This window comes from Serinus canaria, chromosome 3 (genome assembly GCF_022539315.1).
Source record: "Serinus canaria isolate serCan28SL12 chromosome 3, serCan2020, whole genome shotgun sequence".
Classification (NCBI taxonomy): domain Eukaryota; kingdom Metazoa; phylum Chordata; class Aves; order Passeriformes; family Fringillidae; genus Serinus; species Serinus canaria.
Window position 1 is genome coordinate 112662532 of NC_066316.1, and position 23605 is coordinate 112686136.

At 69.7% G+C, this 23605-nt stretch overlaps 1 protein-coding gene across 1 annotated transcript; it reads left to right on the top strand.

Moving 5' to 3' along the window:
* Window positions 1-210: 210 nt before the first annotated feature.
* On the top strand, window positions 211-23204 carry DNMT3A (DNA methyltransferase 3 alpha; the record flags this gene model as incomplete). Its single annotated transcript, XM_050971917.1, has 6 exons — window positions 211-383; window positions 4810-4914; window positions 10120-10441; window positions 15384-15430; window positions 17161-17307; window positions 22592-23204. Coding segments are annotated over exons 1-6 (1303 nt in total), but the record flags the coding sequence as incomplete, so codon positions are not given.
* Window positions 23205-23605: the final 401 nt, after the last annotated feature.

Genomic DNA, 23605 nt, shown 5'->3' on the forward strand with positions numbered 1-23605 from the left:
CTGACCCTCACCCCGCACCCCCTGTTCCCCCCGCACCCCCTGGCCGGGCCGGGGCCGGGGCACCGCGGGGCGCTGGCGGGGCAGGAGCCCGGCCCGGCCCGGCCCGGCCGAGTCAAGGCTGTGGCACGTTAATAATTGCCGGGGCTGGGGCCGGGCCGGGGGCGGCGGGGCGGGAGCACCCCCTGACCCGCGTCCCTCTGCGCTTCCCGCAGGGCCAGCAGGATCCAGGCAGCGGCGGGGGACGGCTCCCGGACCCCTCCTCGGCGCAGCGGGCTCCGCTCAGGTGCTGAGAGGCGGCGGCCCCCGGCCCCACGATGCCGTCCAGCGGGAGCCTGGACACCGGCAGCCCCGCGCCCAGCCGCGAGGCGCTCGACACGCACAAGGTACGGTCCGGGGCTGCGGGGGCCCGTCCCATCCCGGGGGGCTCCAGGGCTCGGCTCCATCCCGGCCGGCGGGAGAAGGGGGCGCGGGGCCCCCGGTGCCCCCGGGCGGAGCGGACGGGGGGGGGAGCGGGAGAGGCCTGAGCCGCGGGCGGGATTAGCGCGGATTGAGCTATTCCTGGCGCTGGGCAGCGCGGGGAGTGGACGGGGACACAGACCTGCTGTCACCTCCCGGCTGCGGGGAGAGCTGGGCCAAGGCGGCTGGCGGGGCGGGGGTGTCCCCAGGAGGGCTGTGTCCCCTAGGATGGAGATGTCCTGGCCCCGGAGTGTGGGCTGGGGTCGTGCCCGGTGCCAGGCGGGATGCGTGGTGGCCTGGAACCCTCGTGCCAGCCCTGCTCCCCCCTCGGGGGGTCCCGCCTGTTCCGGGGGTCCCTGCACCTCCTCCATGTGTGACACCAGGCTCAGGAGGGACACCCCGGCCAAGTAGTGCTGGGCCAGGGTGGCTGCTCCCGGTGCCAGGGCTGGCAAGGCCGTGGCTCTTCCTGTGGGGCAGTGTCCAGCAGCGCAGGGCAGGGCTGGGCAGGGCGTGGGCACCAGGGCTGCGGCCAGCTGGACCCCGTCCCACTGCGGGCACGGCCAGGTCGGGGTCATCCCGGTTCCTGCTGGCCGGCTGGGTCACACTGGTCTCACACGGTGGTGCTCCACATCCTCCAGCCACTGCTCCCGGCGGCCCGAGGGGCTGGCCCGTGTGACCGCTGGGGTGTGCCCGTGTGTCCCCTGGGGTGTGCCCGTGTGTCCCTTGGGATGTGTCCGTGTGTCCGCTGGGGTGTGTCCGTGTGTCCGCTGGGATGTGTCCGTGTGTCCGCTGGGGTGTGTCCGTATGTCCGCTGGGATGTGTCCGTGTGTCCTTTGGGATGTGTCCGTGTGTCCCCTGGGGTGTGCCCGTGTGTCCCTTGGGATGTGTCCGTGTGTCTGCTGGGATGTGTCCGTGTGTCCCCTGGGATGTGTCCGTGTGTCTGCTGGGATGTGTCCGTGTGTCCCCTGGGATGTGTCAGTGTGACCACTGGGATGTGTCCGTGTGTCCCCTGGGATGTGCCCGGCACGTTTTCGGCACTGCTGGGCACGGGTACCCCGGGGGCGGGTCGGTCTTGCCCTGCGGTGCTGCCGGCAGGAGCCGGAGCAGGGTGGATGCGCAGCCCCCGTGCTTTGGGGCAGTTCTGGGGGCATGGGGGGCACAGGGCAGAGCAGGGGCAGTGCCCGCTGCAGCCCGGTACCCCCGGGAATGGGGCAGAGCCGTGGCAGTGCCCGCTGCAGCTCGGTACCCGCGGGAGCGGTCCGGGCCGGGGCAGTGCCCGCTGCAGCTCGGTACCCGCGGGAGCGGTCCGGGCCGTGGCAGTGCCCGGCGCTGGCAGCAGCGCTCGGCCGGGCGCTGTCCCGGGCTGACCCCGCGGGATGCGGCGTCGCCTCCCCCGCGGCCACGCGCCGAGGTCACCGTGCCGAGGGCGGCCGCTGCCCGCGGGGCCGGCGCGGCCAAGCCTCCCCCGGCGCCTCCAGCACCGCGGGCCGGTGCCGGTGCCGGTGGCTCCCGGCGGGGCCCAGCGCCTCTCCCAGCCGGGGCAGGTCAGCGCAGCCGGGTCCCCCCCGGGGCCACGGGCCGGGCCGTGCCGGCGGTACCGCGGAACGGGGCCGGTACCGCCGAGCAGGGCTGTGCTGGCGGTAGCACGGAGCGGGGCCGGTACCGGGGAGCGGGGCCGGTACCGGGGAGCGGGGCTGTGCTGGCGGTAGCACGGAGCGGGGCCGGTACCGGGGAGCGGGGCCGGTACCGGGGAGCGGGACCGGTACCGCGGAGCGGGGCTGGTACCGGGGAGAGGGGCTGGTACCGGGGAGCGGGGCTGTGCTGGCGGTAGCACGGAGCGGGGCCGGTACCGGGGAGCGGGCCGGAACTGATAACGGCGCAGCTGTACCAGCAAATCTCGGACAACCGAATGGGAGAGGTGGCCGACCTGTGAGTACCGGTGGAGAGGGCCGAGTACCGCGGAGGGGGCTATTGCTGGCGGGTAGCACGGAGCGGGGCCGGTACCGGGGAGAGGGGCTGGTACCGGGGAGCGGGGCTGTGCTGGCGGTAGCACGGAGTGGGGCCGGTACCGCGGAGTGGGGCCGGTACCGGGGAGCGGGGCCGGTACCGCGGAGCGGGGCTGTGCTGGCGGTAGCACGGAGCGGGGCCGGTACCGGGGAGCGGGGCCGGTACCGCGGAGCGGGGCCGGTACCGCGGAGCGGGCCTGGCGGCACAGCCAGCACTGCGTCATGCCGCAGCTCGGCCGCGGTTGTTGCTTGGCAGCGGAGCAGGAGCGGCACCGGGGACGTGCCACGGAGCCCCGCGCTCCGGGGGACGGGCCCGGGTGATGGATGGGCGATGACTCAGCTCCCGGCGGGATGATGCGGGCGGCGAGGGGCTGCGGCACCGGCTCCTCCAGCGGGCTGGGGGGGCAGAGCCCCCTCTGCCAGCCCTGCTGCTGCCAGGGCCGCACCCCCACTCCTGCCCTGCTTTTGGGGTGCTGTCCGTGCCCCCGGGGGGGTTCCCTGTCCTGAGAGGTGCTGGGAGCATCTCCCTGTTTCTGCAGCAGGGACCCTGCTGTCCCCTCACAGTGGCAGCCCTCGAGCCAGCTCTGCCCCTCCAGCTTTTCACTCTGGAGCCCCCCCAGCCTCTCTGGGACCACTGGGTGCCCCCCAGCTGCTTCCTCTCCTGGCCATGGGAGGCCTGGCTACCACCTGGTGCACAGGACAACCCCAAATCTTTCATGTGCATCCACTAAACACTGCCAGGGCCTGGATGAGGCCAGGGAGGGACAACTGGCTGGGGCAGTGCCAGGCTAGCACTGGGGCAAAGGGACAGGTGCCAGGGTCTCCCCTGGGGCTGGCCGGCACCCCTGGGTGCTGCCCTGGCCTTGCAGCACAGCGAGGCACAGGGGGCCTGTGGGCAGGGACCCCCAGAATCCCCTCAGGGACTTCTGCACCAGGATGCTGCTGGATCTGGGATCCTGACATCGTCCTTGGACCTGTCCCAAAAGTTTCCAGCAGGATGCCATGTGGAGTGGGGCCCAGCCCTGGCAGAGGCCCTGCGTGCTGCGGTGTCTCCTGTCCTCATTCAGTGCTGGCAGTGCCAGCAGGTGCCAGGGCTGGGAGGTCCCCACAGGGCTGGGGGGTCTGTGCAGGGGCTGGAGGCTGCTCAGCCCCACAGGCAGGCGAGTGGGGCTGGGACAAGCATGGTTCTGGGGGGACACCGTGGTCCTGGGACAGAGCTGCACGTGGCTCCCGTGCATCCCACGTGCTCCAAGACCAGGCAGGGCAGCAACGGGCACAGGGCGGGCAGCTGAGTCTGGGGTGGATGGCACAGAGGGAGCCAGTTTGGGCACCACGGCAGTGGGACACTGTGGCAGTGGGGCACCACGGCCATGGGGCACAGCGTGTCCTAGAGCCCTGGGATTTTCGTGCTGGACCCCCAGGGCTGTTCCAGCTGCACCCCGAGGGCACGGCTGCCCAGCTCGGGGGCACGGGGCAGGAATGTGGCAGTGCTGGGGGCACGGGGCAGGACTGTGGCAGCGCCGGGGTGCGGGGCCGCGCGGCTGCAGCTGCCTGCCGGCGCTGTCTGCCTGCCAGCCCCATCCCCTCCCTGGCCTCTCCCTCACCAGCCCCCCGCCGGCCTCTCCTCCTTCCCCCGCTCCCCCTCCGCGGCCTCTTCCTGCTTGGCTGCTGCCGCCGGGATCTTCTGGGGCTCAGGTGAAACCCACCCCGCGCCGTGCCGGGGCCTTGCCCCCCCTTGCCCGCCCTGTGCCCCCCGGTGCCGCGGTGCCCACAGCGGGGACGGGGCCCCCGGTGCTGGCGGCTGCGGGGGCACGGGAGCAGGTTCACTTCCCGGGGCCGCGTTCCTGCTGCGCCGCCATGCTGGCACATGCGTGCCGGGTCACCGCGCCAGGGACGGGCACGGGGCGCTGCCAGCTGCTCCGGGGCACGGCGGGGTCCCCAAAGCAGGCAGCTGCCCGCTCCAGGGGTGCCCGGCTCCTGCTGCTGGCCCTCGTCCCCAGGGAGCCTCGTGGCTGCCCGCAGGCCCGTGCTGCAGGGTGCCCACAGGGCCCTGGCTGCGTTCCTGGTGCAGGGTTTGGTGAGTGGCAGCAGTGGCACGTGTCCTGAGCCAGCCATGGCACGGTGGCACAGGGCAGGAGGGTCACCCGCTGGGGCTGTGCCGCAGCCCGAGCGTGGCAGGAGCCACTGTCACCCTTCAAGTGCCCTGGTGCTGCCAGCCCGGTGATGCCACGATGATCCCACTCGGCCGGGCAGGCGCCTGTCCCCCCGGTGCCCGCGGTGCCCGTGCCCCCGTGCCCAGCCCGGGCTGCCCGGCGGTGTAACCATCCTGTCTGTGTCCGGCTCGCAGGGGGAAGAGGAGCCCGAGGAGAACTCCAGCAAGGAGGAGAAGCAGGAGCCGGGCACGCCCATGAGGAAAGCCGGGCGGCCCGGGCGGAAGCGCAAGCATGCCCAGGTGAGCCAGCGGGCACGGCGCCAGGTGGGTGGCAGTGGGCGTCCCCCCACGGGGCTGTCCTGCTTTGGTGACAGATCTCAGCTCCTGGCATGCCCCGTGTGCAGGGTGCTGAGGCAGAGGAGCCCCCAGAGCAGCCGGAGGGGCTGTCCCTCCCCTCCGGGCCCTCAGCCAGCCCTGCTGTGCCCGGGGGCACCGTCCTGCTCCTGCCTGGGTGGCTCTGACCCTGCTCCCCCACCCTGGGGCTGCTGGGCCCGGGGAGCAGAGCCCCCTGAGGGTCTCCCCAGCTCCTGCCCGCGGGTGATGCCCACCCAGCACTCCGGGCTCGCTCAGCCCTCGCTGGGCCACCGTGCCCACCGGGGTCAGCTGGGAGCCACGGCGTGCTCGGGGCTTTTGGCTGTGCTGGGACAGGGCCCCAGGGGCTGAGGACCCTCTTGGCTCGTCCCTTGCAGGCCATGGCGTGTCCCAGTGGCACTGGGGAGCCCCCTCCTTGCAGGGTGGCCGGGTGGCACCTGGATGATGCCACAATGAATTGGGTGTGAGTGGAGAGCAGGTTCCTCTGCTGCCGGAGGCACAGAGGGAAGGTGCCCTTGGGCACCAGGCTCAGGCAGTGTCCCCAGTCCTCATTCCCACAGGAGGGGACAGGGGAGTGACAAACAGGCCCAGGGTGATGGGTGGGCCAGGGGAACGAGCAGGGCCTGGGGCACAAACAGAGCTGAGGCACCTCCACCCTTAGAAGGCTGCAAATCCTTTTTGGAAAAGTTTCTGGCAGCCAAAAGGGTTCATCCTGAGCTGGAACCCTTCAGGTCCGAGCTGCCTGTCCCAAAGTCCCTGATCCCTGGTCCCTGCCATGCCTGTCCCTGGTCCCTGATCCGTGCCATGCCTATCCCTGGTCCCTGCCATGCCTGTCCCTGGTCCCTGCCATGCCTGTCCCTGATCCTTGGTCCCTGCCATGCCTGTCCCTGATCCCTGGTCCGTGCCATGCCTGTCCCTGATCCCTGATCCCTGCCATGCCTGTCCCTGATCTCTGGTCCCTGCCATGCCTGTCCCAGGTCCTGATCCGTGCCATGCCTGTCCCTGGTCCCTGATCCCTGCCATGCCTGTCCCAAAGTCCCTGATCTCTGGTCCCTGCCATGCCTGTCCCTGGTCCGTGCCATGCCTGTCCCTGGTCCTTGGTCCCTGCCATGCCTGTCCCTGGTCCCTGGTCCCTGCCATGCCTGTCCCTGGTCCCTGGTCCGTGCCAGGCCGGTGCCAGGGGCACGGCCCAGCCCTGTGTCACCGTGTCAGCGGGGCGGGGCGGGGCTGGCCGGGTCACGCCGGCGGTGGCCCCGGGCCGGGAGGAACGTGCCGGGCGGGGCAGGCGCTGCTGGAAGAACAATGCTGGCACGGGAGCAAGCGGAGCGCTCCGCGGGAGCGGCGGGGCCGGGGAGAGGCAGGGCTCCGGCCAGCGCGGCCCCAGAACCCCGGCACGATGGAGGGACGGCAGCAGTGCCAGGGCAGCGGGCACATCCTGCCCCCGAGCCCGGCTGGGTGCGGTGGGTGCCCGTGCCGGTGGGCTCCCGCACTGCCGCGCTGTGCCAGGGCTGGTGCCAGGGCTGGTGCTGGTGCCGGTGCCTGTGCCAGAGCTAGAGCCAGAGCTGGTACAGGTGCTGGTGCCGGTGCTGGTGCCGGTGCCGGTACCAAATCCAGTGCTGGTGCTGGTGCCAGAGCTGGTGCCAGAGCTAGAGCCAGATCTGGTGCTGGTGCTGGTGCCGGTGCCAGAGCTAGAGCCAGATCTGGTGCTGGTGCTGGTGCTGGTGCCAGAGCTGGTGCTGGTGCCAGTGCTGGTGCCAGAGCTGGTGCCAGAGCTGGTGCCAGAGCTAGAGCCAGAGCTGGTGCTGGTGCCAGTGCTGGTGCTGGTACCAAAGCCAGTGCCAGAGCTGGTGCTGGAGCCATAGCTGGTGCCGGTGCTGGTGCCAGAGCTGGTGCTGGTGCTGGTTCTGGTGCTGGTGCCAGTGCCAGCCCTTTGGCCAGCAGCTCCAGTGCCAGGGAGCAGAGCTGGCATGGCCAGCCCCAGGCAGTGCCAGGGGAGCCCTGCTGACGTGAGCCACTGAACTTCTCCTCCCTGAGGAGAGCCCGCTGTGCCAGGGGCACCGGGGCAGGCTGAGGGCAGCTGGCACTGCCGTGGGCACCAGGCTGGCCCCAGGGGTCGCCAGCACCTGTGCCCAGGTGGGCAGGCAGTGGCCAGAGGGGCCTTGCCCTGGTCAGCGGTGTGAGAGGGCACAGGGTGCCAGAGGGGGGCTGGCTGGGCACAGCCAGGTGGGGACGGGTGTCACGGTGTGGGTGAGCTGTGCCAGGCCGTGCTGGGCTGTGCCAGGCTGTCCTGTGGTGTGCTGAGCCATGCCAAGGCTCCAGGACCAGCGTCCCCAGTGCCAGCTGTGCCTGGCAGAGGGACACCCCTCAGCAGGGTGGCTCTGTGGGTGACAGGGGCACCTTCCCCAGGTGGGGTGGGCACGAGAGTCCCCAGCCCCAAGTGCCACCCTCGGGGGAAGTGTCCCCAGTGTCACGCTGTGTGCCCGGGGCAGCGGGACGGGCACGGCCGTGCGGAGCAGCCTCCCTGGCAGTGCCCAGGGAGGGGAGGGAGCAGGAGAAAGGCAGACCTTGTCCCCAGAGCCCGCCGACCCCGGGGACAGGGACAGCAGGGGAGGGGACAGGCCACCACGGGCTGGCTCCCGGTGGGCAGGGGTCCGGTGCTGGCCCAGGTAGGGCAGCTGGGGTGCCAGGCTTGGCCAGGGCAGCTGTGCAGGGCTGGCATGGGTGTTGGCAGGGGGGGACGGATGGGGCCGTGCAGGGGGTGCTGGCATGTGTCCCTGTCCTGGCAGGGGACACGGTGCCCGTCCTGCCCCAGTGTGCCAGGACCCTCCTGCCCAGCCCGGCTCCTTGGCAGCCCCGGTGCTGTCCACCGAGCCCTGGTGCCACTGCCAAAGCCTGGCAGCACCCAGGGGAGTCTGTGCCCTGTGTGCCCAGCACCCCTGACCGGCTGTGCCCCCTGGGGCTGTCCCAGAGAGGGGTGGGCTGAGCCCCCCTGAGCCCCCCCAAACCCCACAGCCCCCCTGAGCCCCACAGCCCCCCTGAACCCCCCTGAACCCCACAGCCCCCCCGAACCCCACAGCCCCCCTGAGCCCCCCTGAACCCCACAGCCCCCCAACCCCACCCCCCTGACCCCCCTGAGCCCCCACCCCCCTGAGCCCCCCTGACCCCACACCCCCTGACCCCACAGCCCCCCCTGAGCCCCCCTGAACCCACAGCCCCCCTGAGCCCCCTGAACCCCACAGCCCCCCTGAACCCCACAGCCCCCCCTGAGCCCCCTGAACCCCACAGCCCCCTGAGCCCCCCCAACCCCACAGCCCCCCTGAACCCCCCTGAGCCCCACTGCCCCCCTGAACCCCCAGCCCCCCCAACCCCACAGCCCCCCTGACCCCACAGCCCCCCTGAACTCCCTGACCCCACAGCCCCCCCAAACCCCACAGCCCCCCTGAACCCACAGCCCCCTGAGCCCCCCTGAACCCCACAGCCCCCCTGAGCCCCACAGCCCCCCCAGCCCCCCCCAGAGCCCCCAGCCTCCCCGAGTGTCCCAGACCCCTCTCCCACCCTGGAGCACAGCTCTGGCCTTCCCGTTTCCTCCCGTTTCCTCCCCTCGGCCCCTGCCATTGTTCTCGCACGGATGCGGCCCCGGCAGAGGCGGGAGCGGGGCCAGGGGCGCCGGGACCCCTCAGCTGCTCCGAGGGGGACACCCGGGACCCCCTCAGGGACAGGGGTGCGGTGGTGTCCTGGTCTGGGTCCTGTCCTGGTCTGGGTCCTGTCCTGGTCTGGGACCTGTCCTGGTTTGGGTCCTATCCTGGGCTGGGCCGGGCCTGTCACACGCACACACACTTGTCATGTACACACCTGTCACACACACACACACACACCTGTCACACACACACACCTGTCACACACTCACACACACACACACCTGTCACACACACCTGTCACACACCACACCACACACACCCTGTCCACACACCTCACACACACACACACCTGTCACACACCACACCACCTGTCACACACACCCACACACACACCTGTCACACACACACACCTCACACACCACACCACACACCACCACACCACCTGTCACACCCCCACACACTCACACACCTGTCACACACACACACACACCTGTCACACACACACACACCTGTCACACACACACACACACCTGTCACACACCTGTCACACACACACACCTGTCACACACACACACCTGTCACACACACACACACACACACACACACACACACACTCACACACACACACACACACACACTCACACACACACACACACACACACACACCTGTCACACACACACACCTGCACATGTGTGTGTCATGAGGTCACCCCAGGGCCCAGCTCTGCGTGTCCCTAACGCCCTCCCCTGTCCCCTGTGCCCGTGCCAGTGGCAATGGGCCACACCGAGGGCCCCCTTACTGTCCCCTGGCTGTCCCCTTACTGTCCCCTGGCTGTCCCCTTGCTGTCCCCTGGCTGTCCCCTGGCTGTCCCCTTGCTGTCCCCTTACTGTCCCTCACCCTAGAGTGGTGGCACAGATGTGCCAGGCATGATGGGCAGTGCCAGGGTCCCCTCTGCCCACAGGGGACTGGACACCTGGGGCACATCCCAGCATGTTGTGGTCTGGATGGCACCATGGCCCCATGCCCAGAGTGTGTCATGGCACCTGGCTCTGAAAGTGTCGTTCTACTGGGGTGCCATGTCCTGTGCCCTGCCCCGAGGGTGCCATGGCAGCATGTCCCTGTGGTGCCATGTCCCTGTGGTGCCACCTGTGCCCTGCTCCTGAGGGTGCCATGGCAGCATGTCCCCGTGGTGTCATGTCCTGTGCCCTGCCCCTGAGGGTGCCATGGCAGCGTGTCCCTGTGGTGCCATGTCCTCATGTCGTGTTCCCGAGCGTGTCACACCTCTGTCTCCTGGTCCCAGTGTCCCCTTGGCAGGCAGCAGCTGGTGTCACACCTGGCATGCACAAGGTGGCACTGGGTGTCCTGGTCCCAGGGTCCCCTTGGCAGGCAGCAGCAGGTGTCACACCTGGCATGCACGAGGTGGCACTGGCACTTTCCTGCTGTCCCCCCTCCCCGTGCCAGCACCAACCGCAGCCCTTGCCCTCCTCCCAGCAGGCGGAGAGCAGTGACACCCCCAAGGACACGGCGGCCGTCCCCAAGTGCCCCCCGCCCTGCCCCGAGGCCAGCCCCGCCGAGCCGCTGCCCAACGGGAACGCGGAGGGCGACGCCGAGGAGGCCGGGGCCAGCCCCAAGGGCGGCCGGCCCGAGGAGGACGAGACGGAGAGCCTGGCGGAGGGGGAGACGGGCCGGGCGCTGGAGAACGGCCGCTGCACGCCCAAGGAGGGGCTGGACGCGCCGGCCGAGGAGGGCGAGCTGGCCCCGTCCGACCCCCAGAAGAAACGCGGCAGGAGGAAACTCCTGGAGGCCACGGAGAAAGGTCAGAGCTCAGCGCCGGGGGCTCCCCGCTCCAGGGCACGGCCCCCAGGGACCCCCAGGGACCCCCAGAGACCCCTCAGAGACCCCCAGACCCCAGGGACCCCCAGAACCCAGGGACCCTCTAGAACCCCCAGCCTCCCAGGGACCCCCCAGAACCCCCAGACCCCAGGGACCCCCAGGGACCCCCAGAGACCCCCAGGGACCCCCCAGAACCAGGACCCCCAGACACCCCCAGGACCCCCCAGAACCCCAGCACCCAGGGACCCCCAGGGACCTCCCAGAACCCCCATCCCTCAGGGACCCCCAAGGACCCCCCAGAGACCCCCAGACCCCAGGGACTCCCGGGACTCCCAGACTCCATGGACCCCCTAGGGACCCCAGGACCTCCAGCCCCCAGGGACCCCCAGACCCAGGATCCTCTAAACCCCCAGCCCCCCAGGGACCCCAGCCCTCAGGGACCCCCCACTCCCAGGGACCCCCTAGGACCCCAGGGACCCCCAAGAACCCCCAGGACCCCCAGAACCCCGGACCCCCCAGAGACCCCCAGGAAACCCCAGAGACCCCCAGGAACCCCCAGTCCCCACCCCCAGGGACCACCCAGACCCCCGGACCCCCAGCCCCCAGGGACCCCCAGAGACCCCAGAGACCCCCAGCCCCTCAAGCGCCCCCAGCCCCTCAAAGACCCCCAGCCCCTCAGGGACCCCCAGCCCCCAGGGACCCCCAGCCCATCAGAGACCCCTCGGCCCCCCAGGGACCCAGAGACCCCCCCCCCAGCCCCTGAGGGACCCCCAGGGACCCCCAGCCCCACCATCCCACTCCATGAGGGCTCTGGGCTGGGCAGTGCTGCTGCAGGATTTGAGGAGGAGGAGGAGGAGGAGGAAGGGCTTAGCCCCCTCCATGCCATGCAGGATTTGGGGTGAGGGGGCTGTTCCCACCTGCTCAGCAGGAACAGGGATTGGTGCCCTTGCAGAGGATTTCCTCCTTGTGCTCGGTGCCCCACGGTGCCAGCACATCCCTGTCCACCTGTGAGACCTCCCTGGCACCTGTGCCCCCCACGGCAGCCCTGCCCGTGCTGGGGGCACGGGGGCCACGGTGCCCAGGAGGTGCTGGGCTCAGGGAAGCGGGCAGGGCACAGGGGCCAGCCCTGCCCAGGCGGGCACAGCTCAGCACAGGGGGTGCCCTGGTCCCAGGGCATTTCTGGGCCGTGTCAGGGGGTGCCCAGGTAGTGCAGCTCCCCTGCAGATCCAGGCCCAGGGCTGGGTGCCCAGGACACCAGGGACAGGGACAGGGACAGGGACAGGGACAGGGACAGGGACAGGGACAGGGACAGGGACAGGCTGGGTGATGCTGCAGGGCTGGAGCGGCGCTGCCGGGTGAGGCTGAGGGAGCTGGGGCTGCTGAGCCCGGGGCAGAGCGGGCACGGGGAGCCAGGTGTGGGCATCACCTCAGGGAGGGCTCTGCAGGTGAGCCCAGGTGTGGGCATCACCTCAGGGAGGGCTCTGCAGGTGAGCCCAGGTGTGGGCATCACCTCAGGGAGGGCTCTGCAGGTGAGCCCAGGTGTGGGCATCACCTCAGGGAGGGCTCTGCAGGTGAGCCCAGGTGTGGGCATCACCTCAGGGAGGGCTCTGCAGGTGAGCCCAGGTGTGGGCATCACCTCAGGGAGGGCTCTGCAGGTGAGCCCAGGTGTGGGCATCACCTCAGGGAGGGCTCTGCAGGTGAGCCCAGGTGTGGGCATCACCTCAGGGAGGGCTCTGCAGGTGAGCCAGGTGTGGGCATCACCTCAGGGAGGGCTCTGCAGGTGAGCCAGGTGTGGGCATCACCTCAGGGAGGGCTCTGCAGGTGAGCCCAGGTGTGGGCATCACCTCAGGGAGGGCTCTGCAGGTGAGCCCAGGTGTGACACCTGCAGGGAGGGCTCCACAGGTGAGCCCAGGTGTGACACCTGCAGGGAGGGCTCCGCAGGTGAGCCCCGCGCTCCCGGGGACAGGAGCAGAGGCCGTGGCACGGGCTGGAGCCCAGGTGGTCCCTCTGGACCCGGGGCAGCCTTCCCAGCCTTCCCAGCTCGGGCACTTGGGCCTCCCTGAGTGGAATCATCACAGACTGACCGGCCGGCCATGCCGAGCCAGGGAGGGTCCGGATGGACAGGGAGCTGGGATGGAGCTGGAAGAGGCTGGGATGGAGCAGGAAGAGGCAGGGATGGAGCAGGAAGAGGCTGGGATGGAGCTGGACAAGGCAGGGATGGCTCAGATGGAGCTGGAAGAGGCAGGGATGGCTGAGGCAGGCAGGGATGGCCAGGACAGGCAGGGATGGAGCTGGAAGAGGTGGGCAGGGATGGCTGAGCCAGGCAGGGACAGAGCTGACAGAGGCAGGTATGGCTGGGGCAGGCAGGGATGGAGCTGGAAGGGGCAGGGATGGAGCTGGAAAAGGCTGGGATGGAGATGGATGAGGCAGGGATGCAGCTGGAAGGGGCAGGGATGGCCGGGGCAGGCAGGAATGGCTGAGCCAGGCTGGGATGCAGCTGGCAGAGGCAGGGCCGGAGCTGGCAGAGGCAGGCATGGCGGGATGGATGCATGGATGAGCCGCACGCTGCAGATGCTGCCGCAGTCACGAGGCGCAGCCGCGGGAGCGCCGCAGCCGCGCTCGGGGGGAGCGGGGGGGCCCGGGCAGCCCGACCCGGCACGGCCCGTGCACTGTCCGAGCGCTCCCAGGGCCCCGGGGCAGCTGCGAGGAGCGAGCCCCATCCCTCCCTCCCTCCGTCCCTCCATCCCTCCCTCCATCCCTCCCTCCGTCCCTCCATCCATCCTTCCATCCATCCCTCCCTCCCTCCATCCCTCCCTCGATCCCTCCCTCCCTCCCTCTATCCCTCCCTCCCTCCCTCCCTCCCTCCGTCCCTCCATCCCTCCCTCCGTCCCTCCCTCCTCCCTCCCTCCCTCCCTCCCTCCATCCATCCCTCCCTCCCTCTATCCCTCCCTCCATCCCTCCCTCCCTCCGTCCCTCCCTCCCTCCCCCTCCCTCCCTCCCTCCCCCCTCCCTCCTTCCCTCCATCCCTCCCTCCCTCCCTCCGCCTCCAGCCCTCCCTCCCTCCCTCCATTCCGCCTCCCTCCCTCCACCCGCCCTCCGCCCTCCCTCCTCCCTCCATCCCTCCCTCCCTCCCTCCCTCCCTCCTGTCTGTCCCTCCCATCCCGCCCTCACCTGCCCTCCATCCCTCCCTCCAGCCCTCCATCCCTCCTCCCTCCCTCCCTCCCTCCTCATCCCTCCCTCCATCCCTCCATCCCTCCCTCACTTCCTCCTCCCTCCTCCATCCCTCCCTCCATCCATCCCTCCATTCCCCTCCCTCCCTCCCGCCCAGAGCCATTTCCAGCGCTCCGGCCGTGCCTGGGTCGGGGTCACCCGCACCTCCCTGCCGGCCCCTGCCGGCCCCAGCCACGGAAACCCCCCCTCAGTCAGTGCCCTCCAGTCCCGGTGACAGAGGGGACCAGCACCTGAGAGCCGGCCCGGCCCCCTCTGCCGTGCCTCAGTTTCCCTCCGAGATCCCCGTGGATGAGGATGGGATGCCTGGGCATACCTGGAGCGCACACACACCCTGCTCCCCCGTGTCCCCTGGTGTCCCCTGGTGTCCCCGTGTCCTGCAGCGGGCCGCACCGCCCCACAATGTCCCCTGGTGTCCCCGGGTCCCGTGCTGCGCTCCCCCGCCCTGTCCCTGTCATGCAGCGGCCACACCGCCCCGCAATGTCCCCTGGTGTCCCCTGGTGTCCCCGTGTCCTGCAGCGGGCCACACCGCCCTGCAATGTCCCCTGGTGTCCCCTGGTGTCCCCTGGTGTCCCCGTGTCCTGCAGCGGGCCACACTGCCCCGCAATGTCCCCTGGTGTCCCTGTGTCCTGCAGCGGGCCACACTGCCCCGCAATGTCCCCTGGTGTCCCCTGGTGTCCCCGTGTCCTGCAGCGGGCCACACTGCCCCGCAATGTCCCCTGGTGTCCCCTGGTGTCCCTGTGTCCTGCAGCGGGCCACACCACCCCGCAATGTCCCCTGGTGTCCCCTGGTGTCCCTGTGTCCTGCAGTGGGCCACACCACCCCGCAATGTCCCCTGGTGTCCCCTGGTGTCCCCTGGTGTCCCTGTGTCCTGCAGCGGGCCACACCGCCCTGCAATGTCCCCCCACGTCCCCTGATGTCCCCCGAGCAGAGCTCTGGGCTGCTCCCCTCCTCGCCCCTTGCTGCTCTGGGGGGCTCCAGCTGCCACGGGGGGCTGATGCCCGTGTGCCAGCCGCTGGGCACCGTCCCCGTGTGGCACAGGGCCGGCCCAGGGTCCGTGCCAGGTGCGGGGTGCCAGCAGGGGGTGGGAGCCTCCCTCTCGGCGCGGTTCTCAGCCCCCGAAACCCTCGGGGTTATTTTTAGCCGCTTTCCTGGCAGCGCCTCGCAGACCTGCGGCGCGGATGTGCCGAGAGCACAGGAAGCAGCGCCGGGGCTGCGCCGCTTCCCCTGCCCGCCGGGGGGGTCCCTGCCCCGGACCCCCAACCCCGCCGGGCCAGCGGCAGCGACCCCCGCCCCGCCTGGGGGGCTCTGGACGGGCTGGGGAGCTCTGGACAGGCCTGGGGGGCTCTGGACGGGCTGGGGGGGTTCTGGACAGGCTGGGGGGGCTCTGGATGGGCAGGCTGGGCCCCCATCCCCCCTAGGAGTCCTGGGTAGGGGTCCCGTCGCCCTGCGGGGTCCCTGGGGGTCCCCACCCATCGCCCTGCGGGTCCCGGGGGTCCCCATCCATCCGGGGGTCCCGGCCCCGCGCTGACGCCGCTGACGCCGTTCTGCTCTCTGTCTCTCTGTCTCTCTGTCTCTCTGTCTGTCTGTCTGTCTGTCTGTCTCTCTGTCTCTCTCTCTCTCTCTCTCTCTCTCTCTGTCCCTGTCTGTCTCTCTGTCTCTCTGTCTGTCTCTCTGTCTCTCTGTTCCGTGTGCAGGCAAGGACGAGAAGGAGGAAAACAACTTCGACACCCTGAAAATGGAGGCAAGTACGGCCTGGGGCTGGACTTGGCAAGGCTGGGCTCAGGAGATGGGCACAGCACACCCAGGAGATGGGCACAGCACACCCAGGAGATGGGCACGGCCCACCCCAGGAGATGGGCACAGCACACCCCAGGAGATGGGCACGGCCATCCCAGGAGATGGGCACAGCACACCCCAGGAGATGGGCACGGCCCACCCCAGGAGATGGGCATAGCCCACTCCAGGAGATGGGCACAGCACACCCCAGGAGATGGGCACGGCCCACCCCAGGAGATGGGCACAGCCCACCCCAGGAGATGGGCACTGCCCACCCCAGGAGATGGGCACAGCACACCCAGGAGATGGGCACAGCCACCCCAGGAGATGAGCACAGCACATCCCAGGAGATGGGCACAGCACACCCCAGGAGATGGGCACGGCCCACCCCAGGAGATGGGCATAGCACACCCCAGGAGATGGGCACTGCCCACCCAGGAGATGGGCACGGCCATCCCAGGAGATGGGCACAGCCATCCCAGGAGATGGGCATAGCACACCCCAGGAGATGGGCACAGCCATCCCAGGAGATGGGCACAGACACCCAGGAGATGGGCACGGCCACCCCAGGAGATGGGCACAGCCATCCCAGGAGATGGGCACAGCACACCCAGGAGATGGGCATAGCACACCCCAGGAGATGGGCACAGCCCCACAGCCCCCCCAGGAGATGGGCACAGGATGTATCCGGTCAGTGCCCTCCTCCAGCCCTGCAGGGACCAGGTGGCACTGGATGTGCCCCCTGTGCTGTGTGCCCTGTGCTGTGTCCCTGTGCCCTGGGCTGTGTCCCTGTGCCATATCCCCAGCGCTGTCCCCTGTGCCGTGTCCCTGTGCCCTGTGCCATGTCCCTCTGCCCTGTACCCTGTGCTGTGTCCCTGTGCCCTGTGCTGTGCCCTGTGCCATGTCCCCTGCGCTGTCCCCAAGCACAGCCTGTGCCCAGCCCTGGCAGTGCCCTCACCCTGCTCTCTCCCATGTGCCCTGTCCCCTGTGCTGTGTCCCTGTGCCCTGCCTGTTCTGTGCCCTGTGCTGTGTCCCTGTGCCCTGCCCTGTGCCCTGTGCTGTGCCCTGCTCTGTGCCCTGTGCTGTGTCCCTGTGCCCTGTGCTGTGTCCCTGTGCCGTGTCCCCAGCGCTGTCCCAGTGCCCGGCCCTGGCAGTGCCCTCACCCCTCTCTCTCCCATATGCCATGTCCCTGTGCCCTGTGCTGTGTCCCTGTGCCCTGTTCTGTGCCCTGTGCTGTGCCCTGTTCTGTGCCCTGTGCTGTGTCCCTGTGCCCTGTGCTGTGTCCCTGTGCCGTGTCCCCAGCGCTGTCCCAGTGCCCGGCCCTGGCAGTGCCCTCACCCCTCTCTCTCCCATATGCCATGTCCCTGTGCCCTGTGCTGTGCCCTGTGCTGTGTCCCTGTGCCCTGTTCTGTGCCCTGTGCTGTGCCCTGTGCTGTGTCCCTGTGCCCTGCCCTGTGCCCTGTGCTGTGCCCTGTTCTGTGCCCTGTGCTGTGCCCTGTGCTGTGTCCCCAGCGCTGTCCCCATGCCCGGCCCTGGCAGTGCCCTCACCCCTCTCTCTCCCATGTGCCATGTCCCTCTGCCCTGTGCCCTGGGCTGTGACCCTGTGCCCTGTTCTGTGCTGTGTCCCTGTGCCGTGTCCCCAGCGCTGTCCCCGTGCCCGGTGCTGGCAGTGCCCTCAGCGCTCTCTCCTGGCAGGGCTCGCGCGGGCGGCTCCGCGGCGGGCTGGGCTGGGAGTCGAGCCTGCGGCAGCGGCCGATGCAGCGGCACACCTTCCAGGCCGGGGACCCCTACTACATCAGCAAGAGGAAGCGCGACGAGTGGCTGGCACGCTGGAAGAGGGAGGTGAGGGCTGGCACCAGCGCGGTGGGCACGCGGGGGCACCGAGCCCAGGGGCTCCCGTGGCACCAGTGTGGGGGGGCACACAGGGCCACCGAGCTCTGAGGGTCCCATGGCACCAGCGCGGTGGGCACGCGGGGGCACCGAGCTCTGAGAGTCCCATGGCACCAGCGGGGTGGGCACGCGGGGGCACTGAGCTCTGAGGGTCCCATGGCACCAGTGCGGTGGGCACGCGGGGGCACCGAGCTCTGAGTGTTCTATGGCACCCGTGCAGTGGGCACATGGGGCATGGTGGCACAGGGCCCGGGCCAAGACTGGCTGGGCACACAGGGAATGGTGGCACAGGGCCCGGGCTGAGGCCAGCCGGGCACACGTGGGACGGTCAGTGCCCACGGGGCTCGGGTGGGCACACAGGGCACAGTGGCACAGGGCCCGGGCCAAGACTGGCTGGGCACACAGGGAATAGTGGCACAGGGCCCGGGCTGAGGCTGGCCGGGCACGCGTGGGACAGTCAGTGCCCACGGGGCTCAGGTGGGCACACGGGGCACAGTGGCACAGAGACTGGACCAGGGCTGGCTGGGCACACAGGGAATGGTGGCACAGAGCCCGGGCTGGGGCTGGCTGGGCACACGGGGGTTGGTGGCACAGGGCCCGGGCCAAGACTGGCTGGGCACACAGGGGACAGTGGCACAGGGCCCGGGCCAAGGCTGGTTGGGCACACAGGGGACAGTGGCACAGGGCCCGGGCCAAGGCTGGTTGGGCACACAGGGCATAGTGGCACAGGGCCCAGGCTGGGGCTAGCTGGGCACACGTGGGATGGTTAGTGCCCACGGGACTCGGGTGGGCACACGGGGCACGCTGGCGTGGCCGTGCCCTGGGGCTGGCGGAGAGGATGTTCCGTGCTGCCGGTGCCCCTGGCACCCGAGGCTGGCCCCCGGCTCCGTTCCCCGCCCCCGTGCCCCCGGGGCCGCCCTCTGCCGGCAGCAGCCCCGGCCCCTCCCCGGGATGTGCCGCCCGTCCCTGCCGGTTTCCCGGGGAACCGGGAGTGACGCAGCCGGGCTGGCAGCGGGAGCCCGGGACAGGCACGGGGCAGCCGCAGTGCCCGCAGCCGCTGTGGGCAGCGGGGACAGGGGCTCTGCGGTGCCCGGGGGTCCCCAGCACCCCCATCAGCATTGTCCCCACTGCCAGCGGGTCTCCCTGGCAGCGTGTCCCCTTGTGCCACCTCCTTGGCACCATTTGTAGCCCTGCTGCCAAGCACCCTCCTGCTGGCACCCACAGGGATGGTGGCACGGCCAGGGCGTCACACTGGGCATGGCTGGCATGGCCAGGCCATGCTGTGGGGCACAGGGCATGGCCATGGTGTCCCCATGGGACACAGGGCACAGCTGGTACCTTCACAGTGTCCCACAGGGCACAGGCCATGGCTGGCATGGCCATGGTGTCCCTATGAGGCACAGGGCACAGCTGGTACATTCACAGTGTCCCACAGGGTACAGGCCATGGCTGGCACGGCCATGGTGTCCCCATGGGACACAGGGCACAGCTGGTACATTCACAGAGTCCCACAGGGCATGGCTGGCACGGCCATGGTGTCCCCATGGGGCACAGCTGGTACATTCACAGTGTCCCACAGGGCACAGGCCATGGCTGGCACGGCCACGGTGTCCCCATGGGGCATAGGGCACAGCTGGTACATTCACAGTGTCCCACAGGGCACAGGGCATGGCTGGCACAGCCACGGTGTCCCCACGGGGCTCCCCAAACCACGAGGCCAGTGGTGGCCCAGTGGCCATTCACAGCTGCTGGGGTCACCCCTCTGTGCCACCCACCGCCCATGTCCCACTTTGGGGACAGTCCCCACCGTCTGTCTCAGCTGGGGTCACCGACCCCACTGCCGTGGGCACAGGGACAACCCAGCCCCCTCCAGCCTGCCCTCCTCTTCCTCACCCCTCAGCCGTGCAGCTGGCATGGGGACAGGGACACCCAGGGTCAGTGCAGGGACACAGACACAGGGACAGGGACACTCAGGGTCAGTGCAGGGACACAGACACCTGGGGACAGGGACACCCAGGGTCAGTGCAGGGACACAGACACCGGGGACAGGGACACCCAGGGTCAGAGCAGGGACACAGGGACAGGGACAGGGACACTCAGGGTCAGTGCAGTGACACCCAGGGTCAGTGCAGTGACACAGACACAGGGACACCCAGGGTCAGTGCAGGGACGCAGACACAGGGACAGGGACACCCAGGGTCAGTGCAGGGACACAGACACAGGGACAGGGACACTCAGGGTCAGTGCAGTGACACCCAGGGTCAGTGCAGGGACACGGACACAGGGACAGGGACACCCAGGGTCAGTGCAGGGACACCCAGGGTCAGTGCAGTGACACAGACACCTAGGGACAGGGACACCCAGGGTCAGTGCAGTGACACAGACACAGGGACAGGGACACCCAGGGTCAGTGCAGGGACACCCAGGGTCAGTGCAGTGACACAGACACCTGGGGACAGGGACACCCGGTCAGTGCAGGACAGACACAGGGACAGGGACACCCAGGGTCAGTGCAGGGACACCCAGGGTCAGTGCAGTGACACAGACACCTGGGGACAGGGACACCCAGGGTCAGTGCATGGGACACCCAGGTCACAGTGCAGTGACACCCAGGGCATGCAGGGACACCCAGGGTCATGCGTGCACGGACACGGGACAGGACACCCAGGGTCAGTGCAGTGACACAGACACCTGGGGACAGGGACACCCAGGGTCAGTGCAGTGGACACAGACACAGGGACAGGGACACCCAGGGTCAGTGCAGGGACACAGACACGGGGACAGGGACACCCAGGGTCAGTGCAGGGACACAGACACCTGGGACAGGGACACCCAGGGGCAGTGCAGGGACCCGCCAGGGTCAGGCAGTGAGCAACAAGGACACAGGGACAGGGACACCCAGGGATCATGGGTGGGCAACTGGTGGACAACTCTAGCCGCCGACCTGGGGACAGGGACACCCAGGGTCAGTGCAGGACACAGACAGCAGGACAGGGACTCACCGGGTCCAGTGCAGGGACACAGACAACAGGGAACAGGGACACCCAGGGTCCGTGCAGGACCACGACACCTGGGGACCAGGGACAACCCAGGGAAGATAACGACTATAGGGCTACGCCCTAAGAGCTCGCCTACCCCGTCAGTGATACAAAGGAGCTCAGCGCAGGAGGGAAAGGGCAGTCGGCACCTCGCTTCGGACGGCAGACCCTTGGGCGGTGACCCGGAGCCCCACCCAGCTGTGCCAGCTGTGCCAGCTGTGGAGATGGGGACAGAGCTGGGACAGTGGGGCTGGGATGAAGGTGAAGGGGATGGGGCAAGGGATGAAGGAGGGTTGGGATTGGCTGGGATGGGCTGGGCTGGGATTGCTGGTATGGCTTGGCTGGGCATGGGCTTGATGTGCTGGGCTGGATGGCTGGGCTGGGATGGGCTGGGCTGGAGCAGGTGGCTGCGGCTGGGCGCAAGCGGCGATGAGGCGGGGGCCCGGCCCGGTCCTGGGGGCTTGGGCTTGGGCTTGGGCTGGAGCAGGGGATGGGATGGGGATGGGGATGGGGATGGGGATGGGGATGGGACAAGGGATAGGGGTGGCAATGCAGGAATGAAGATGAGGATGAAGGTGGGGGTGAGGCAAGGACAGGGATTGGGAATGGGGCAGGGACTGGGATGGGGGATGGGAGTGGAATGGGGATGGTATGGGGATGGGGTGGGGATGGGGATGGTGAGGGGATTGGGGATGGGATTGGGAATGGGGGTGACAATGCAGGAATGAAGATGAGGATGAAGGTGGGGGTGAGGCAAGGACAGGGATTGGGGATGGGGGATGGGAGTGGAATGGGAATGGGGATGGGGTGGGGATGGGATGGGGATGAGGGTGGGGATGGGGTGGCAATGCAGGTGGAATGAAGATGAGGATGAGGGTGGGGGTGAGGCAAGGACAGGGATGGGGGTGGGGATGGGATGGGGATGGGGATGGGATTGGGGATGGGATTGGGAATGGGGGTGGCAATGCAGGTGGAATGAAGATGAGGATGAGGATGAGGGTGGGGGTGAGGCAAGGACAGGGACGGGGGATGGAGCTGAGGATCAGGGCGGGGGTGGGGGTGGACAGGGCTGCCAGAGCTGCTGGTGGCCCCAGGGCAGATCGCTTGGGACAATTGTCCAGCGGGGACATCCAGACGATGTCCCTTAACGACCGGCGATGGGACATTTCCTGTCCCCCCGGGCAGAGCGCGGCCGGCGGGATCAGCACCGAGGGGGGGACACGGGGCCCTGCTGTGACCCTGCCCCAGGACACCCCGGGTGTCACCCACCCCGCGTCCTTGGGCCCAGGGCCACTCGTGTCCCCAAACATGCCAGGTCCCCAAAGCCCGAGCTGGGCTGGAGGAAGCGGGGTGTCCCTGCTGTCACCCGGGGGGACACGGAGCAGGCGATGTCACCCCACTGTCACCCGGGGAGCACCCCGAGGGTGGCACTGGGGCGCTGCCGTGCTCGGGGTCCCTTGGGGTCCCTCTGGGTTGAGGCGGTGGCCCAGGGACCCCCGAGCAGGGGGTGGCAGGGCAGGGGTCCCACTGCCCCCCCGGGGTGACACCACCCCCCCCTTTGCACACCGAAGGGTCCCTGAGGCACCGCGGGTGGGACCCCCGGGACACCGGGGACACCGGGGACACCGGGCCTGGCAGGGCACCCACGTGGGGGCACGGCTGTGCTGGGCTGCAGGGACCCCGAGCGTGTCCCGTCCGTACCGGGTCGAACCGGGACAGCGGGCTGGTACCAGCCCGGACCAGTGACTGAACTGGGCTGAACTGGGCAGAGTGACCACAGACCAGTGACTGAACTGGGCTGAACTGGGCACTGTGACCACAGACCAGTGACTGCACTGGGCTGAACTGGGCAGAGTGACCACAGACCAGTGACTGCACTGGGCTGAACTGGGCAGAGTGACACAGACCAGTGACTGCACTGGGCTGAACTGGGCAGAGTGACCACAGACCAGTGACTGCACTGGGCTGAGTGACCACAGACCAGTGACTGAACTGGGCTGAACTGGGCAGAGTGACCACAGACCAGTGACTGCACTGGGCTGAACTGGGCAGAGTGACACAGACCAGTGACTGCACTGGGCAGAGTGACCACAGACCAGTGACTGCACTGGGCTGAACTGGGCAGAGTGACCACAGACCAGTGACTGCACTGGGCTGAACTGGGCACTGTGACACAGACCAGTGACTGAACTGGGCAGAGTGACCGCAGCCCGGTGTCCGTACTGGGCCGAACCGGGCACTGTGACCGCAGCCCGGTGTCCATCCTGCCGTGCCCGGCCGGTGCCGCCGGACCGCTGCCCCCCCCACCCCCGCCCAGTCCCCAACTGGTGGCACTGGGGACACTGGTGCCGGGGGCGGGGGCGGCTCCAGCCGTGCGGGGCGAGGCCCCCGGGGCGCCGCCGCCCCCGCCCCGTCCCGGCGCTCGGCACAAAGGCCGGGGGGCCGCGGCCCCGGGACAAAAGGCGGCGGGAGCGGCCCCGCGGCGTGCGGCGCAGCCCAGCCCGGAGCGGAGCACGGCCCGTGAGTACCGGGAGGGCCGGGCCGGCACCGGGGCACCGGCGGGACAGCGGGGCCGGGGCGAGGAGCACCGGCACGGGGACTGGGGCCACACCGGGAGGGCACCGGGCAAGCGGGACCGGGACCGGGCCGGAGCGCTCGGGGCCGTTCGGCCCCGTTCGGTTCCTTGCCGGGAGTCCACTCGGCTTCGTTCGGTTCTGTCGGAACCGTTCGGGTCCACGCGGGAGCGTTCGGACCCGTCCCGGAGGCCGCTCGGCTGCCTTCGTTCTTCTCGACTCCACTCGGTTCCGCTCGGTTCGTCTCGAACCTTTCGGTTCCACCCGGTCCCTTCGGTTTCGCCCCGTTCCGTTCGGGTCCGGCCCGGGCGCCGTTCGGGTCTCTTCGGCTCCTCTCGGTCACTCCGATTCTGCTCGGTTCTTTTCGGTTCCGCTCGGTTCTACTCGGGCCCTCTCGGTTCCCCTTCGGTTCCGGTCCGGCCCGTGCCCCCCGCGCGCCCCCCCCCCGCCCCCCAGCGCAGCCAACCAGCCGGGCCGGGAGGCACCACGTGACCCGGAGCCCAGACAAAGGGCCGCCGGGCTGACCCGCACCGGCCCGGCCGGCTCCGCTCTTTCCGGCCTTCCGTCGCGTTTCCGTTCCTCCCCGTCCCTGTCCCGGCCGGTCCCCTCTGTACCGTTTATTCTAGCCCCATTCTCCGA